Source organism: Cydia fagiglandana, chromosome 9, assembly GCF_963556715.1.
Source record: "Cydia fagiglandana chromosome 9, ilCydFagi1.1, whole genome shotgun sequence".
Classification (NCBI taxonomy): domain Eukaryota; kingdom Metazoa; phylum Arthropoda; class Insecta; order Lepidoptera; family Tortricidae; genus Cydia; species Cydia fagiglandana.
Window position 1 is genome coordinate 12378476 of NC_085940.1, and position 19038 is coordinate 12397513.

General features: G+C 40.2%; 2 protein-coding genes and 1 long non-coding RNA gene across 3 annotated transcripts in view; 2 read left to right on the forward strand and 1 right to left on the reverse strand.

Annotated features, from left to right (window-relative positions):
- Positions 1-2428: 2428 nt before the first annotated feature.
- On the forward strand, positions 2429-18853 carry LOC134667401 (uncharacterized). Its single transcript, XR_010098633.1, has 2 exons — positions 2429-2681; positions 18349-18853. It is a non-coding gene; the product is annotated as an uncharacterized LOC134667401 (long non-coding RNA).
- Positions 6794-13195, forward strand: LOC134667368 (transmembrane protein 104 homolog). Its single transcript, XM_063524750.1, has 5 exons — positions 6794-7004; positions 8793-9005; positions 9486-9730; positions 11582-11787; positions 12344-13195. The coding sequence occupies exons 1-5, from the start codon at positions 6927-6929 to the stop codon at positions 13102-13104; spliced, it is 1503 nt and encodes a 500-aa protein (XP_063380820.1). The 5' UTR covers positions 6794-6926; the 3' UTR covers positions 13105-13195.
- Positions 16397-19038, reverse strand: part of LOC134667393 ((E3-independent) E2 ubiquitin-conjugating enzyme UBE2O) — a 45389-nt gene continuing 42747 nt past the window's right edge. Inside the window, exon 25 of the mRNA XM_063524796.1 lies at positions 16397-18124. Within this exon, the coding sequence (XP_063380866.1) occupies positions 17808-18124 (317 nt within the window). The 3' untranslated portion in view covers positions 16397-17807. The remainder of the gene's footprint in view (positions 18125-19038) is intronic.

The following is a 19038-nucleotide window of genomic DNA, read 5'->3' on the forward strand; positions in this document are numbered from 1 at the left end:
GCTTGACCAAGTATAGTACATCTACTCTACCTACATAAAGTCAATTTTTAGGGTTCCGTACCCAAAGGGTAAAACGGGACCCTATTACTAAGACTTCGCTGTCCGTCCGTCCGTCCGTCCGTCCGTCCGTCCGTCTGTCACCAGGCTGTATCTCACGAACCGTGATAGCTAGACAGTTGAAATTTTCACAGATGATGTATTTCTGGTGCTGCTATAACAACAAATACTAAAAACAGAATAAAATAAAGATTTAAATGGGGCTCCCATACAACAAACGTGATTTTTGACCAAAGTTAAGCAACGTCGGGAGTGGTCAGTACTTGGATGGGTGATCGTTTTTTTTTTTGCTTTTTTTTGCATTATGGTACGGAACCCTTCGTGCGCGAGTCCGACTCGCACTAGCCCGGTTTTTTTTTATTTGGTAGACTAAAACGACATTTCATAATATGAGCATAAACTGTCATTTCATACTATGAAATGTCATTTTAGTCTAGGTACCGAATAAAAAAATAAACTTTAGGGAATATTAAATTTGCCATAGATATAAGAATATATACAGATACCTTCCAAGCGAGCTGTCAGTGGGACCACTTTTTGTTTAGTGTACGATTAACAAAGCGACCCACTTTGCTGTAGCCATGTCGATAAAGTCATATCGATAAACTATCGACATTTCTTGCAATTTTAATTTTACATCAAAGGTTTAACTATACCTAAAATGAACGAAAACGCTTTTTTTCTTTATTGTGGTTATCAGATCACAATTTTATAGTCACGCCCCAGGAGAGAACCAAGGGAAAGTTCAGATATTTAATTAAAATACATAAATACCTACTAAAATAGGTGGTCCGCAATAATTGAATTATAGTTGGTCAAGCAGATCTTGACAGTAGAAAAAGGCGGCAAATTTGAAAAATGTAGGCGCGAAGGGTTACCGTCTCATAGAAAATTTAAATTTCGCGCCTTTTTCTACTGACAAGATTTGCTTGATCGTCTATATTTTATTACATTATAATATATTCATTATCCATTAGCATTTCAATTATATTTATGTTTAACGAAGATATTGAAGCTTCAATTAATCGCTATTTCGTTCCGCTGTGTAGCGTTTATCGATATATAACATGATTAAAATCGACTTTTCACATCCCTAAAAGAGCACACATATACGTTTTTACGCACACATGGACAACCTGGGTCGCGTAAAAAGGGGCCACTTGGATTTGAAGTCCATCTTGTCAACAGTATGGTTGTCCTTTTTTGACAAACATTTTTAAAAGAGCAAGGAGAGAGAAATGATACTAGTTGCTGCGCCGTGAAAGAGAACAGACAGAGTAAGGGGCTTGAAATTTGCTGCATAGAGAGAGTAATTTTAAACTGTATCTACATAGGTATAAAGCTCATAATACCTAGTACCTATACGTACATACATATGTACTTACAAATAGACTAAAATAAATAATGTTTTAGTTAGGTAAGTACCTACTAAATCAGGAAAAATAGTCCTTGATTCAGTTATTTTTTTAAAAATTATCTAAGTATATGTACTAATAAAATTGTAAATTATACAACTAGCTTTTTCAAAAGCTTAGGTCTTAAGCGTACCTAGTACCTAGGTCTTTCTTGAAGCTAAGTTCAATGCATGATCGTGGAGGTCCCGGTGAATGGCGAAGGAATTCAATGTTCCGTTCACTATATTAATAAACGTCTATAACGGTGGTTAAGTATATTAAGCCCCCTCCAGACTATGCGCGTGAATCGCTGGCGAAGCCGCGAACGCAAGTGTGGCGTCGATTTCGCAGATTGTTCACGCCTTCGCGCCTTGTTCTCCGTTTTTTGTCGGTATTTCGGCCCGCGTCAAAGGAGACGCGAAGCGCGAACTTGCAAGACTCCACATTACACAATATTTTGGCTCCTCTGAGGCAAGATAAATACTAATTCTATTATGATTATATTATATTAAGCAGATATATTTTACGGTTTTACAATAAAACAAAATGGAAAAACAGCTAAATCACGTATGATGCCATTTGCTAACAGTTAAACTCGATCAGCTGATGCTATTCCGCCATATTGCCGCAAACCTAACTGCGAAATCGCCGAGTGTGGAGTCATACGTCAACTTCGCGATATATTCGCTCCGCGACGTCGCGCCGCGATCCACGCACATAGTCTGGAGGGGGCTTTAGGTACAAATAACTGAAATTATTTAATTTTATTTTAGGTTTTTTAAAACGGGGAAATTGTGAAATGAAGAGTCATTTTTTTTTATTCATGGTGACATCGATGAATTCCAAATTTTGTTACTAATTTTTAACTGCAGCTAACAGTAAATAATTTTCTGTTTGCATTGCAATTTCTTTTTCATCACACCAGCTCGGAAAGAATTACTTTGCACTTCAAAAACGAATAGTTTGGTTTGATTTTGTTTGATATTTTACATTTAATATTTGCTTCGGGTTGGTGTGGTGAAAAATTTTGTGTTTCACTCGGGGGCAAATTTTGTTTAACCCTCGTGCTTTGAAACCCTCGCTACGCTCAAGATTCCATTCTTCGAACCACTCGCTACGCTCGTGGTTCAATTTTGGAATCTTTCGCTTGCTCGGGTATCAATATTAGCACGAGCGGTTAAACAACAACTTTGCTCCCTTGTAAAACAAATAACTATTATTTATCCATTGGTCAAATGCACGTCCAATGTCATTGCGTCTTACTCTCTCATTAAGCAAAATGTAGGACGCAACGCAATACACATTGGAGAAAGATATTGGACATATGGAGTAGGTAAGGTACGTTGTCTGAGCGGCTACCGCAAAAACCGAAATTCGCAAATTGCAGGGATCTTTCTCTTTTACTCATAGACTTATAATATATAGAGACGGGGTCTCAGCGAGCTGTCACTGTTGCCACTTTTGTTTAGTGTACGATTAACAATTTAACACCACCTTGCTGTAGCCATGTCGATAAAGTCATATCCATAAACTATCAACATTTCTTGCAATTTTAATTTTACTTCAAAGGTTTAACGATATCTAAAATGAACAAAAACGCTTTTATTCTTTATTGTGGTTATCAGATCACATTTTTATATTTTTTATCGTCACGCCCCAGCAGGGAACGAAGGGAAAGTTCAGATATTTAATTAAAATACATAAATACCTACTGTAGGGTAGATGGGAGTTTCACTCAAACGCCAATGTCAACGATACTTTTATTGACTATGAAAACTTATACATATAGGTGCATACATTTATGGGTTCATACAAAACTGGTTACTTCCTATCTAACTTAATATCGAATAACAGACGGCAAGGTTGAGCACGCCTGTTACCGATGCAAATTGCCAAGGGACAGTCGGGAACCTATCGCCAAGGCACTAGCTAAACCTAGGGAGGTCAGGGAGAAGACTGCAAGTGGCTATCGAACTCCCGACCGAGACTTGAGACTAGCCAAAGGACAGAGGTGTACCTATCGCTAAGGCAGTCGCTAGCTAGAATCTGATGCGGCGCGGGCTGCGGCTTTTATACCGCCCGGTCGGCGATCGTCGTGCGCGCTCGGTGCTCCTCGGTGGCTGGCCGGTGTGACGCAGTACTGTGCGAGCGAGAAAGTATTCGAGCCTGCGCGTCGTGAGAATTTGTATTGTTACATTCTCCCCCTCTGGTACTCGGTAACGTCCCGTGAGAGTACCAGGATCAGTATTGTTACATTCTCTCCCTCTGGTGCTCGGTAACGTCCCGTGAGAGTACCAGGATCTGTATTGTTATAGTCTCTCCCTCTGGCACACGTATGTCTGAAGAGAGAGTACCAGGACATGTGTAGAACGATGTCTCCTTCAGTTTCGCCAAGTTGGCACTATCCTTACAGTTACTGTCCGAGAGGGTGTTCGACGGAACCCTCCCCCTGGAGTGAAGCTGGTTTGAATAGCATACATCAACTGTATTGGTGTTACTGTGGATTTTCTGTTGCTACTATGACTTCTTGTTGTGTTGTTACTACCTTCTTTAGATGATTCGTCGTTTGCCTCCTTATTTATTTTGTACAGTCCCATTTTACACGTAGGGTAGTTTAGAAAAATAATGTAGGGTAGATGCAACTTCTTCTTTAAAAGAGTGGGTAGTTGTCATTGTTGAGCGTGACAGCTCACAATAATGTAAAAACCAAGGGACAGTCTATGAACCTATCGCCAAGGGACCTAGGTAAGTCTTGGAGAAGACTGCAGGTGGGCTATCGAACTCCAGACTCATTATGACTCGCCAAAGGACAGAGGTGTACCTATCGCTAAGGCAGTCGCTAGCTAAGTGATCTGATGCGGCGCGGGCTGCGGCTTTTATACCGCCCGGTCGGCGATCGTCGTGCGCGCTCGGTGCTCCTCGGTGGCTGGCCGGTGTGACGCAGTACTGTGCGAGCGAGAAAGTATTCAAGCCCACGCGTCGTGAGAATTAGTATTGTTACATTCTCCCCCTCTGGTACTCGGTAACGTCCCGTGAGAGTACCAGGATCAGTATTGTTACATTCTCTCCCTCTGGTGCTCGGTAACGTCCCGTGAGAGTACCAGGATCTGTATTGTTATAGTCTCTCCCTCTGGCACACGTATGTCTGAAGAGAGAGTAGGTACCAGGACTTGTGTAGAACGATGTCTCCTTCAGTTTCGCCAAGTTGGCACTATCCTTACAGTTACTGTCCGAGAGGGTGTTCGACGGAACCCTCCCCCTGGAGTGAAGCTGGTTTGAATAGCATACATCAACTGTATTGGTGTTACTGTGGATTTTCTGTTGCTACTATGACTTCTTGTTGTGTTGTTACTACCTTCTTTAGATGATTCGTCGTTTGCCTCCTTATTTATTTTGTACAGTCCCATTTTACACGTAGGGTAGTTTAGAAAAATAATGTAGGGTAGATGCAACTTCTTCTTTAAAAGAGTGGGTAGTTGTCATTGTTGAGCGTGACAGCTCACAATAATGTAAAAACCAAGGGACAGTCTATGAACCTATCGCCAAGGGACCTAGGTAAGTCTTGGAGAAGACTGCAGGTGGGCTATCGAACTCCAGACTCATTATGACTCGCCAAAGGACAGAGGTGTACCTATCGCTAAGGCAGTCGCTAGCTAAGTGATCTGATGCGGCGCGGGCTGCGGCTTTTATACCGCCCGGTCGGCGATCGTCGTGCGCGCTCGGTGCTCCTCGGTGGCTGGCCGGTGTGACGCAGTACTGTGCGAGCGAGAAAGTATTCAAGCCCACGCGTCGTGAGAATTAGTATTGTTACACTACTAAAATATATGTTCCGCAATAATTGAATTATTTTATTATATTCTAATATATTTATTATTAATTAGCATTTCAATTATGTTTATGTTTAACGAAGATATTGAAGCTTCAATTAATAGCTATTTTGTTCCGCTGTGTAGCGTTTATCGATATATAACATGATTAAAATCGACTTTTCACATCCCTTTCCCTTCGTTCCCTGCTGGTAACGATAAAATTGTGATGATAACCACAATAAAGAATAAAAGCGTTTTTGTTCATTTTAGGTATCGTTAAACCTTTAAAGTAAAATTAAAATTGCAAGATATGTCGATAGTTTATCGATATGACTTTATCGACATGGCTACAGCAAGGTGGTGTTAAATTGTTAATCGTACACTAAACAAAAGTGGCAACAGTGACAGCTCGCTTGGACGTAATCTTTGTATATTATATATCTATGTTTACAGCTACAAGTGTTGCCCTATAGAAAATTCGACTTCACACTCGCCCATCCACGCCCATCACTCGCCTTTGCGTCGCGATTCGCACACGAGTGTGGAGCAGAGGGGCTACCGCGAAAACCGAAATTTGCAAAATGCGGGGATCTTTCTCTTTTACTCTAATGAAGACGTAATGATAGTGACAGAGAAAGATGCCCGTAATTTACAAACTTCGATTTTAGCGGTTATTGCCCAGAGGGCCTACCGCGAACCACGTTCGACGTCTTGCCTCTCTGTCGCACTTGTAAATACGTACGTAAGTGTGACAGGGAGGCAACACGTCGAACGTGGTTCGCGGTAGACGCTCAGATTTTAGGATGTTGACGTTTGCGCTAATTTGCGCTCATTAAAGCTTATTTATACTCGCGGCTCGTGGCTCATCTCATGTTCGCCTCGAGCCGTAAGCTCGTCGATGTAATGATTACGCTCTCGAGTTTTGCCTCGTGGCAGTCATGGCTCGGCTCGTGGTTCGTCTCGTGTCTCCCACACAGCTCGTAAGCTCTATCTAGCTAATTGATTTTAAACATAAACAGCACGGTTTAAGGTGGTTTAAGGTCACAGAAAAAGTAATAGACGTAATAGTACTAACTTACAGAAAGATAACTTCCAACAAAAGCGAAATTTGACAGCGGTTCAGGGTCGAACGAATCATACAGTCCCTGTCTTTTTAGAGTTGTCAAAATTCAAGCCATTATCTTGTATGTGGTCGTGCTCGCAGAGGGACGTCAAGTTGTGTCAAGCCTAATAATTGCTCGGAGCAATGCTGAGCCGAACGGAGCCGAGTTTGACCGAAGTCAGAAGTTTCGCACCCCTGATAAGGTTTGTAACAGAATTACAGCCGAACACGAATGTAAACAGCAAGCGCGCGTCCCGCACGAACCCATCGCGAACCTCTTTGACTCGTGCCCAAAAAACCGCTCCTCCGACCATGCGAGCGAATGAGACGCGAGTGTAAGCGGCTCGGCTCGTGGCTCGCACGCGAATGTAAATGCGGGTAAACCGCGGCGCGGCGGGTCATGTCACTCATGTCATATGTATACGTCATACGTCAAATAGCGGTTGATTTGATTCGCGTTTCATTTGTAATTGGCTTTTACGTTATCTAAAATCGTATATTGAGCCTGATAAATCATTGCTGCTCGAGGTATCAGTCAGAAATGTCTTTGGCTAACTTATTGCTATGCCGCGTCGTTTCTGGGGCATAAGGCGGTTGCTAAGGATGCCGTTGGCGGAGGCGGGGGATCAATATTCAATATGGGTAAGCTCTTTGTTATTGTAAATCAAACATTATCGACGAAAACAATACTTTGAACCACATGTTCCACGTATGGCATAATACAAATTTAACATTGTGGAAGTTCGGTGATATTCCACTTATAATTCTTTGTTTTATGTTGAATTGACCTTCATTTCGATGTTTATAAATACGACCTTTCACCTACTCTGTTTTGCTCTTAATACCCTGTTTGAAAGTACGTATAGAGTTTCTATTAATGTTATTAAATCCTGACCATTAAATAACAAAATAAATGCAATTTTACACATAATTATACTTTTAAGACTCATTCAACGCTAAGAATGCCTTAAACTAAACTTCTGTAGTCTAATACAACAACATATCAAATCATATTCTACACTAAACAAGTAGCTTAAACATGAACATATAAGAATATGAAAAATATTTATTTAAAAGAAAAACTTAGTAGTATTTCTACATACTTTAAACAGGTAGTTTATTATGATTACATTGAGAGCACTGGTGGCCTAGCAAGAGTACTGGTGGTCTAGCAAGAGTATTAGTGGCCTAGCAAGAGCGTTGGTAGCCTAGCAGTAAGAGTGTGCGACTTTTGAAATGACTTTCGAATTCAAATCGCAGCTCGTATTAATGAGTTTTTAAGAACTTTGGTATGTAGTACGTAATATCTTTTGATATTTTAGAGCAGTGGCAAAATGGTGGTTTAATGCAAGGAATATGATGAATTAATACTTGAAATACTGACTGTCCTTGAAGAATTAAAATAATCATATGTTGGTCACAAGAATTACCTAAACATAAAGTCCAGTTACTAACCTGCCACTTCATTTATACTATGGTTGGGCGACTTAACTCCTTGAATGCTTAGACATTTTTTTTTTGGCACAAGAGTTTGAATAAATCCTGAATTGGCATAAATCTTAAGTGTGCCGCATGTGTCTGTCTAGTCCGCTGCCGATGCCATACACTTAGGTTTGGTTGCACCAGACACCAAACTGTCTGTCACTGTTAAAGCATTTACCAGGTTTTATTGTATGGGTAGTTTCATACTACACTGCTGATTAACATTAATCAGTCCATTAAATGTGGCTGGTGCAACTGGCCTTTAGTCTGCCATACTATCGGCCATACTGTAAACTGTACATTGGTGGATCTTATGCGTTTTATAATAGGTCCACCCGTGTTACAGTTAGGGGTTGTGCACTAATCACGAGGTGTTTTCGGCCACTTTTTGACCCCCCTCCCCCTTGGTGATATTTGGTGAGGTTTTTGGCTACCCCCCTCCCTCACACAACTTCACGTGTATTTATTTGAAATTTTTTTCATTTGATTAATTTTAAGATAAATAGTATTGTATATAGAGAAACTTGTTTATTTTTCTATTTTCGTTAAATAGACTCGCTATTTTGAAATGCAGAGTGAAGATTTATGTTTAACGAAACCGAGAAAAAGTAGATATACTCATGTGGTAGGTTTTGTTTCTTAGTTTCTTTCAATGTAGAAAAATACACATGAGGTCTCCTTATACCCCCCTCCCCCTATCGAAGCTCGCGTGATTTGTGCACATTGTGCACAAGCCCTTATGGCTCCTCTACACGATGGGCCAACGCCGGCCATCCAAGGGACGCAGCCATGCGGTAGAATGAGATAACAATATCACTTGCTCCCTCTAACGTCTAATCTAATCTAATAAATGCGTCCCTTGGAGTGGCCGGCGTTGGCCCATCGTGTAGAGGAGCCATTAAGTTAGGAGTGTTGCTGTTTGTACAATAGTGTTAAATAATTTTCCAGGTTGGCCTAATATACGTGTTCAACCTGATCGTGGGCACGGGCGCGCTGACGCTGCCGGCGGCGTTCGCGCGGGCCGGCTGGGGCCTCAGCACCATCTCCCTCGTGTTCCTGGCGTTCATGAGCTTCATGAACGCCACCTACGTCATCGAGACTATGGCGTGCGCCAACGCTGTGTACAAGTGGAAGTTGCTGCAGTCTATTAAGAGGGATAGTGTAAGTCTTAGAATAAATTGTTGCTTTTTAGGGTTCCGTACCTTAAAAAGAAAAACGGCACTCTTATTTGTAAGATCACTTCGTTGTCCGTCCCTCCTCAGCACCATCTCGCTCGTGTTCCTGGCGTTCATGAGCTTCATGAACGCCACATACGTCATCGAGACTATGGCGTGCGCCAACGCCGTGTACAAGTGGAAGTTGCTGCAGTCTATTAAGAGGGATAGTGTAAGTCTTAGAATAAATTGTTGTTTTTAGGGATCCATACCTCAAAAGGAAAAACGGAACCCTTATGTGTAGGATCACTTTGTTGCCCGTCCGTCCGCTTGGCTGTCAAGCCCCTTTAACCCGGGAATGCGTGGAGGTATCGAGTTGAAATTAAAACCATAAAAGTGCCCACAGCTGTCTAAATTTTTATAAGCCATTGGGAATCGACTTCTATGGACGCTCACCACTGACATATGTTTATGCATTTAATTGCAGGTACAGGAGCATGAAGGCCACGATTCAGACGAGCCAACAAACGATATGGAGGAGCCGCTCGTCTGTGCTTCCGTGCCTTCTCGATACTACAGCCTAGACAGGCGCGTCGAGCTCGGCGAGATGGCCAACTTGTTCCTGAGCCGCACCGGCAGAACCCTGTTCTACTGCACCCTCTGCGTATACCTGTTCGGCGACCTGTCTATATACTCGGCGGCTGTGGCGAAATCGGTCATGGATGTTGTTTGGTGAGTGTTTAAATTAAAAAAAACAAATGAAGAGTAGTAGTGCTAACAAACAATATGGAGCAACCGCCTGTCTGTGCTTCCGTGCCTTCTCGATACTACAGCCTAGACAGGCGCGTCGAGCTCGGCGAGATGGCCAACTTGTTCCTGAGCCGCACCGGCAGAACCCTGTTCTACTGCACCCTCTGTGTGTACCTGTTCGGCGCCCTGTCTATATACTCGGCGGCTGTGGCGAAATCGGTCATGGATGTTGTTTGGTGAGTATTTAAATTAAAAAAAAAACAAATGAAGAGTAGTTGCAGTGGGGCCAAACTATATGGTGCAACCTCTCGTCTGTGCTTCCGTGCCTTCTCGATACTACAGCCTCGACAGGCGCGTCGAGCTTGGCGAGATGGCCAACTTGTTCCTGAGCCGCACCGGCAGAACCCTGTTCTACTGCACCCTCTGTGTGTACCTGTTCGGCGACCTGTCTATATACTCGGCGGCTGTGGCGAAATCGGTCATGGATGTTGTTTGGTGAGTATTTAAATTAAAAAAAAAAACAAATGAAGAGTAGTTGTAGTGGGGCCAAACTATATGGTGCAACCTCTCGTCTGTGCTTCCGTGCCTTCTCTATACTACACCTAAATTTCGTTTTTTTTGGCATTAGAAATAAGGTAATCCGTGCAAATGGAAATCCGTTCTGAGAGCCCTATGTCCCTGATGAGGGATAACAGGATATCATCATCATCATCAGAAATAAGGTAAACAATCTTGAAATTGAAAAACACGTTTTAAAAATAAGTCACGGCAAATAGGTATATAACAATTATGAATCTAATACGATCATTTATATTCTTCTGCTTTCATAAGTAATGGTTACTGGTTTTTAAAAAGCGTTTTGCAATTAAAAGACATGTCAAGATCGCTTACCTTCTTTCTAATGCAAAAAAAAACGAACTTTGGTACAGCTTAGATCGACGCGTCAAGCTCGGCGAGATGGCCAACCAGACATAGAATTGATGGCTATAATAATTGCTTAATTTTTTACTCAATTGACTAATTAAAAAACGAGTTTAAAAGAGACGAGTATCTAGATTGTTCTGGTTTTAACTCGCAACTTATCTAATTGTAGTGTGTTTAGTATGTTTTATATTTATGAAACATTATTAATCATAACACAGTATAATTATTGAAGCCAGCAATTTAATGGAAATAACTAACCATGAAGGCATGCACCATAATAAATCAGTCTGGTAGACGCATGTAGATAACAAATATTGACACAAGTGCCGATAATATACTTCTTATTTTATTTTATATATACCTAGTGAAATGTTTTTTTTTTATCGCAACAAGATATAAAAATTACAACTTGTGTTATATGACGGCATGGCAAGATACTTTCGAAATAATGCAGTTTGAAAATGTCTAATAATAATAACATTTTTCTTTTAGTAAAAGATTAAAACTCTTTCACAGTAGCAACGATACGTCCGGGCTCATTTAGATGGTGCAAGAACTCGCATGCGAGTTTCATTACATTGCGGGTTTTGATTGGTCGGTTGAATTGGACATAACCGACAATCCGCAATGTAACTAAAATTGCATGCGAGTTCGCGCGCCGTCTTAATCAGCCCTACCTATGTGTTTACATTTGTGTTTGTTAGGATGGTATTGCATCGATTCATTATCTTGATGTGTACTTAGCGTCACATTTTGCTTAACGCAGATGCAATGATGAATGAAATAACGAGAGATGCAATGCACATTGGACAAAGAAATTGGACAGGTGGTATTCCACCCTTAGAAAGTAACAAAAGTTAGCTAAATTTTATGAATACGGGGGTATATCAGTATAACGTTTGTCCACAGTTCATCCGTCCCCGCAAACCTGACGAACACCTCCGACTGGGACGCGCTGCCGTGTTTCAACAGCACCAGCCCTGAACCATACACGCGGCTGGCCTGCTACAGGACCGCTCTGCTCTCCTTCACCGCCGCCATTGGCCCGTTCGTCTTCTTCAACATGCAGAAGACCAAGTATCTGCAGCTGTTCACCACTGGCATGAGGTGGTTAGGTAAGTACTTTCATTCTGAGAAGCTTATAAGAATATTATGTCATATACCATACGTAGGTACAGCCAGCGTCGTATAGTAGGTAGCATCCAAAATATTCAAATAGTTCGATACGCGATACAAATTATATGGTGTACCGAACTACTTGAATACTTTGCATGCTACCTACTATATGACGCTGACTGTACACCGTAAAGAAATAAATAGTACCTAACCTAGAAAATTGTGGCCGAGGCCGGATTCGAGACGACGAAATACGGCTTTCTCGGATAAAGCATTTACCTTATGTGCGCACTTAGAATGTGGTCAAAGGCCCCAAGCAGATTTACACATCTTTAAATTCTTTGACAATAAAAAACACATTTTCTTCTGCTACATAAAGTTAAATATCGTAGGTACCACATTGCATTTTTCTTTTGATTGACAGTACAATAACTACAACATACGATTTTTTCCAAAGTAGCAACAATATCTACCAAAGTATTTTTAATAGCGTGTGCCTTTTCTTTTAGTCCAGATCGGCCAAAGGAAATCTCTGTAAAAACTAATTTTTTACAGCATTCACCATAATGATATCGTTCGCGATCCACCTGCTGCTGCACTCGGGCGCGCAGGGCCACCCGCCGGCCTTCGACTTCAGCGGCATGCCGACTCTCTTCGGCGCCTGCGTCTATTCCTTCATGTGCCACCACTCCCTACCCGGCCTGATCTCCCCCATCAGAGGCAAACAACGCCTCGGCTTACACATAGCTCTAGACTACGCTCTTATAAGCGCCTTCTATCTACTCCTAGCCTTCACTGGAGCCTTCGCGTTCGCACATTTAAACGATCTATACACCTTAAACTTCATACCCACGGGCGAAGACAATCTATTCGTTAAAATAATTGAGTATTTCTTAGCTTTATTCCCCGTGTTCACATTGTCTACCAGTTATCCGATAATAGCTATCACTTTGAGGAACAACTTGCAAAGTATGTTTCTTGATATGACTCGTTTGGAGTCCTATAATTTTGTTTTACGTAAATTATTGTTTCCTATAGTGGCAGTCGCGCCGCCGCTGGTAGTTACATACTTCTTAGAAGATATAGGTGTCCTTATTGAGTTTACAGGGTCTTATGCAGGTACTGGTATTCAGTATTTAATTCCTACATTTTTAGTATTGTCCGCGCGTCGGCATTGCACTAATCTATTAGGTTTAGGGGTCGCGAATCAGTACAAAAGCCCGTTTTCAAGCCAAGCTTGGGCATTATTTGTGTTGGCGTGGGCTGTCATGTGTGTAATATTGGTATCGGTAAACATTGTCGAAAAGAATTCATGACCGTATAGGCTTGTAGTATAACTGCTACAGACAAATGAACTGTAATAGACTAACCCCTTTATTCATAAACGTCTGCTAAAGTTGACAAGCCGATAATAATCGTTTGTCCCTTTCCGACGTATTGGTATGATGGAACGACGCCAAACGATTATTATCGGCTTGTCAGCTTTAGTAGACGTTTAAGAATAAGGGGATAACAATGTGGAGTGATATGGCGTCAGCTTTTAAAAGCACTCTTACCCGAGGCTCGAGGGTTATGGTACGCACGCTAGACGCTAACGCCGGCCGATATGCATTTATGTTAACCAATGTATGCCGTTTTGCATCAGCGTTGAGCGTGCGTTTCGTGACAGAGGCATTACGCTATGTCGCTTAACTCTTTGCATCTTTTAACATTCATTTGTTTATGGCATGTTGAAATAATAGTATTAAAAGATGTATTATTACATATTGTTGTTATTGCGCAAAGATAATAATCGTGTAACGTAAGATTTGGTAATTAACTAAAGAATAAAATAAGTATATTAGGGTGGTTTCCACCTGTCCAATTTCTTTGTCCAATGTGTATTTTGTCTCGCATTTTTCTTAATGAGAAAGTGAGACACACTGACATTGGACCAAGATATTGGACAGATGGAATACCACCCTTAGCGCTGTGGCAACACCGCTATGTTCGTCACAACCAATGATGTATGGAAACGCGGCAGCCAACCAGAAAGCGCGATGCTAGCGCCAGAGTTTCGGACATACGACACATCGTTAGGAAGCGCGGCGCGGGTATCTCTCTCTCTCTCTCTCTCTATTCTACCAGCATACTTAACGCGCGTGTCAATGACAAGAGCCTAGATATTTATATGTCGCAGTAAGATAGATATATCCGTTATATAGCTATAACCCTAGGGATATAATTATATGACGTAACATAGTTATACGAAAGCGATTCATTACTATCTTACTAGGTATATAACTATAATACGGCTTTAGTGATATAGTTATATTACTGGATTAAGTTTAGTGAAATAATTGTAAGTAGGAGTGCAGCGGTGCGGCGGAGGTATAGTTATATCCCTAGGGATATAGTTATATGGTTATATAGTACGTAACTACGTATTATAATCATATTCCTAGTAAGATAGTAATTGTAGGTATTAGGAGTGCGGCAGTGCGGCGGAGGTTTAGTTATATCCCTAGGGATATAGTTATATGTCGTATTATAATCATATTCCTAGTAAGATAACTATTATATATATTTTCATGCTGCTATTTTTAAGGGTTTATGAGGCATTGCGATCGATTCACGAAAGCTGGCGCGAGATTTGACAGAATTTCAATGAAAATAGCTGTCACTCAGTAGAAATCTCGCGCCAGCTTTCGTGAATCGACCTGTACTTTTACGTAATATTGCTAAAAAGTATTATACGGCATATAACTATATCCCTAGGGATATAACTATACCTCCGCCGCACCGCTGCACTCCTACCTACAATTATTTCACTAAACTTAATCCAGTAATATAACTATATCACTATATATGTCGCAGTAAGATAGATAAAGCCGTTATATAGTTATAACCCTAGGGATATAATTATATGACGTAACATAGTTATATGAAAGCGTTTCAGTACTATCTTACTAGGTATATAACTATAATACGGCTTTAGTTTAGTGATATAGTTATATTACTGGATTAAGTTTAGTGAAATAATTGTAGGTACCTAGGAGTGCGACGGTGCGGCGGAGGTATAGTTATATCCCTAGGGATATAGTTATATGCCGTATAATACATTCACGAAAGCTGGCGCGAGATTTCTACTGAGTGACAGCTATTTTCATTGAAATTCTGTCAAATCTCGCGCCAGCTTTCGTGAATCGATCGCAATGCCTCATAAACCCTTAAAAATACCAGCATGAAAATATATATAATAGTTATCTTAGGGATATGATTATAATACGGCGTATAACTATATCCCTAGGGATATAACTAACCCTCCGCCACACTGCCGCACTCCTAATACCTACAATTACTATCTTACTAGGAATATGATTATAATACGTAGTTACGTACTATACGGCATATAACTATATCCCTAGGGATATAACTATACCTCCGCCGCACCACTGCACTCCTACTTACAATTATTTCACTAAACTTAATCCAGTAATATAAACTAAAGCCGTATTATAGTTATATACCTAGTAAGATAGTAATGAATCGCTTTCGTATAACTATGTTACGTCATATAATTATATCCCTAGGGTTATAACTATATAACGGCTATATCTATCTTACTGCGACATATACATAATGTTATATTAAAGACCATTAAAATGGTAATTTAATTTGAAAGTGCTTTTATTTAAATAGCTCAAAAGCGCTTACAGAGTACAATAATTATTTATTTAGCTTTAGTTGTATCATAGTTTTGTAATCAACTAAGCGTGCTATTTAAGGTTTCACTACATTTGGTGTAGTTAATGATTTTCTATGTCGGCTATGTCGGCTTGAAGTTGAATGCTTGAAGTCTTCCGATTGAATGTCTTCATGTGTTTTTGTATTATTTTACTTAATACTGCCAAAGTTGATGCGAGTCGCTTAACTTCAAACTCGGGTAAATCCAACTGCGAGATTTTGCTATTATGGTTAAACTAATAGGGTAGATATTTCCTAAGAGCGTCGAATGGATTTATACGAGTTTGAAGTTAAGCGACGCATGTAATGTAACTAAGAATTTTATATAATTTCTAACTCTGTAAAATGTTAACTAACGATCAATTAACCTGGTCAATAAAGATATTTAATAGTATTGCCACCCTATGAGGTACAGATCATTACGGCCCGAATCTGGTATTTCCTAGATTCAATGGGCATTAGTAATGAATGAACTTAGGGCTGTCACAATAGATCAGTGCTTGGTCGACGTGGCACTCAAATTTTAATAAATAAGATTTTTAATACATTTACCTAACATATTAGGATATTATAATAATAATAAATATTATAATTGTGTTCCTGTGATAGAGCAACCATTGTATTTGTGTTAAAAAGATGGAGATTTATTTTATTGAAGATAAAACTATAATTATGATTATGATGTATTAATAAACTTATTTTTTTGTGTGAAATAAGTTTTATTTTTTAACACTTTAAAACCAGGAGGTTATCAATTCGACCGTATTTTTTTCAGCATGGGCTCAGTGGCCTCAGTGACACTGCTAATAGGGCTCCCCTAAATAGAGGTATATTTATAGTAGATACTATCATATGGCAAATATATTAAGAAAAACACCAAAAAAGGTTGAAGAATTATTTTATTTATCATCACCATTATACATAGTTGTCACTTACTGCGTACACAAGCGACAGAAGCCTTCCATAGCTCAATTGACTTTGGCATGAAACAGTTTTGTGCGGCACCGGCTTCGAGACCACATTTCAACACAGATTTAACCAGATTATCAATACTTCGCAGAACACCAAATTACCAGTCACAGACTGGTATTACAAATCAAATTTAATTTTACAGAAACTTTCTTCGAAATTTGGCATCTGGTGCTGTAAGAGAAGGAAAGGTCCCTATTACAATATTGGACGAAATAAAACTACTGAAATTGAACCGACTGGAAATCTTAAGGTCTCGAAACAATACTATTAGCTTAGACTCACTTGTGGACAGCACTATTATAATTTAATTTGCATACGTATGAACTACACATTAATACACGGCGTGACGGTGTACGCCTACAGGACTGCCGCCCGCGAGAAATAACTATTGTGAGCCGGATACGGTCCCGCTACGTGGAAACGTTCAATACATTTGGTAACAGGAAAGCGGCCGATCGATTTAATTAACTAAACACATGTCCGTAACAAGTGCCATCCTAAAATATACGTTGGTACCGAATTATAAGACAAACATGCGCCTTGATTAAAATAATAATTCTCGCTATATAAAATAAAAATAAGAAATTACAATAACATAAAAAAACAGGAGATTAAACACGCCACGAAACATCACATGTTCACAAAATAACATTTGCCGAGATACACAAGTTACAAAATTCATACATCCATCCTTATAACAGGTTGTAACAGTTGCCAAAACTCGACAACGACTCGGCTTTCCGAGAGGTTTGTTTTAAATAATCTAAAAATATATGTCTTTATAGAATTTATAACATGCTGCAAAATTATAACAGCACAAGCGTTATCGCAAGAAAATTTTAATAAACATTAATCTATTGTAACATTATAGGATGACGCATGAAAAGTAGAGATTACTTTAACAAATCATTTATAATAATTTATCAATTATTAAATCTAACAATGATTTAGGTATTTCGCATAAGATCGAACATTCATTTAGAATTTGATTGAATAATAAGACGGCCCCCGTGGCGTCATATTAAACCAGTAATACGAAGGACGGAGCCGCCGGCATGCATAATACTAACGCGACCACACCTCGCACAGATTCATCATAATAATTCAAAAGTGAAATAAAACGAGATAAACAATACAACTACCGCCGGTTCGGACTAAAATATTCCTATAGTCGAAAAAGTACATCACAATAAATACTATTAACTACATCAATTTGAGAGGCCCGAGCGCGTCCGGCGTATTTTTTTGCATTCGTACACGTACGAGCGCGTATAAACAACATTTTAAGTACTAATCGCTATCTAGGCGTGCGTTACTCGGGCTATAACTCTAAAGCGATGTCGTTGCGACGCAGCGCGGCGCGGAACGATTCGAGGGAGGATTTTAATGTGAGGCAGAAGCCGCGGGAGGCGGGCACTAGGGGGAAGTCGGGGGGAGGGATGTCGGCCGCGCCGTTGGAGAGCTCCACCCAGCTCTCGAGGCGGCGGCACAGCGAGGCGGCGTGCGCGCGCAGGTGCTGCAGGATCTCGTCGCGGAACGGCTCGGGCGGGTTGGTCAGCATCTTCGTCATGGACTGCACCAGCTTCAGCAGGACCATCTCGTTGTACATGCGCGAGTTCTCCGTGCCCTGCTGTGTGCCTGTAACATATTGTTGTATGCAGATGACAGTTTATAACACAGAAACTTAGTTTGGTGACGTTGTTGTGCGTGTAAATGGATATCTATCAATTCAATCTACGCCAGTCGATCCGTCAAATTATTCCACCATAAATATGTTTTGTTTGGTTACCGAAAGAAATACGTTACATAATCCAGTCTGTCAATTGGCTACTTTCCTACTAGTCAAATCAGCTTCTTTTTAGGGTTCCGTAGCCAAATGGCAAAAAACGGAACCCTTATAGATTCGTCATGTCTGTCTGTCTGTCTGTCTGTCCGTCCGTATGTCACAGCCACTTTGTTCCGAAACTATAAGCACTATACTGTTGAAACTTGGTAAGTAGATGTATTCTGTGAACCGCATTAAGATTTTCATACAAAAATAGAAAAAAAACAAATAAAATTTAGGGTTCCCCATACATAGAACTGAAACTCAAAATTTTTTTTTTCATCAAACCTATACGTGTGGGGTATCTATGGATAGGTCTTCAAAAATGATATTGAGGTTTCTAATATCATTTTCTTCTAAACTGAATAGTTTGCGCGAGAGACACTTCCAAAGTGGTAAAATGTGTCCCCCCCCCTGTAACTTCTAAAATAAGAGTATGATAAAACTAAAAAAAATATATGATGTACATTACCATGCAAACTTCCACCGAAAATTGGTTTGAACAAGATTTGGTAAGTAGTTTTTTTTTAATACGTCATAAACCGTAAACCGCAATTTTATTATGTTACTTGCTGTTACGGAACCCTTCATGGACGAGTCCGACTCGCACTTGGCCGCTTTTTTAGAACTGTCAAAACGATTTGCTAATATGGAATTTATATGAAAACGTGTGTAGTGACGTCACAGTCAACTCACCTACTTTTTATGAAATGAAATGAAATGAAAT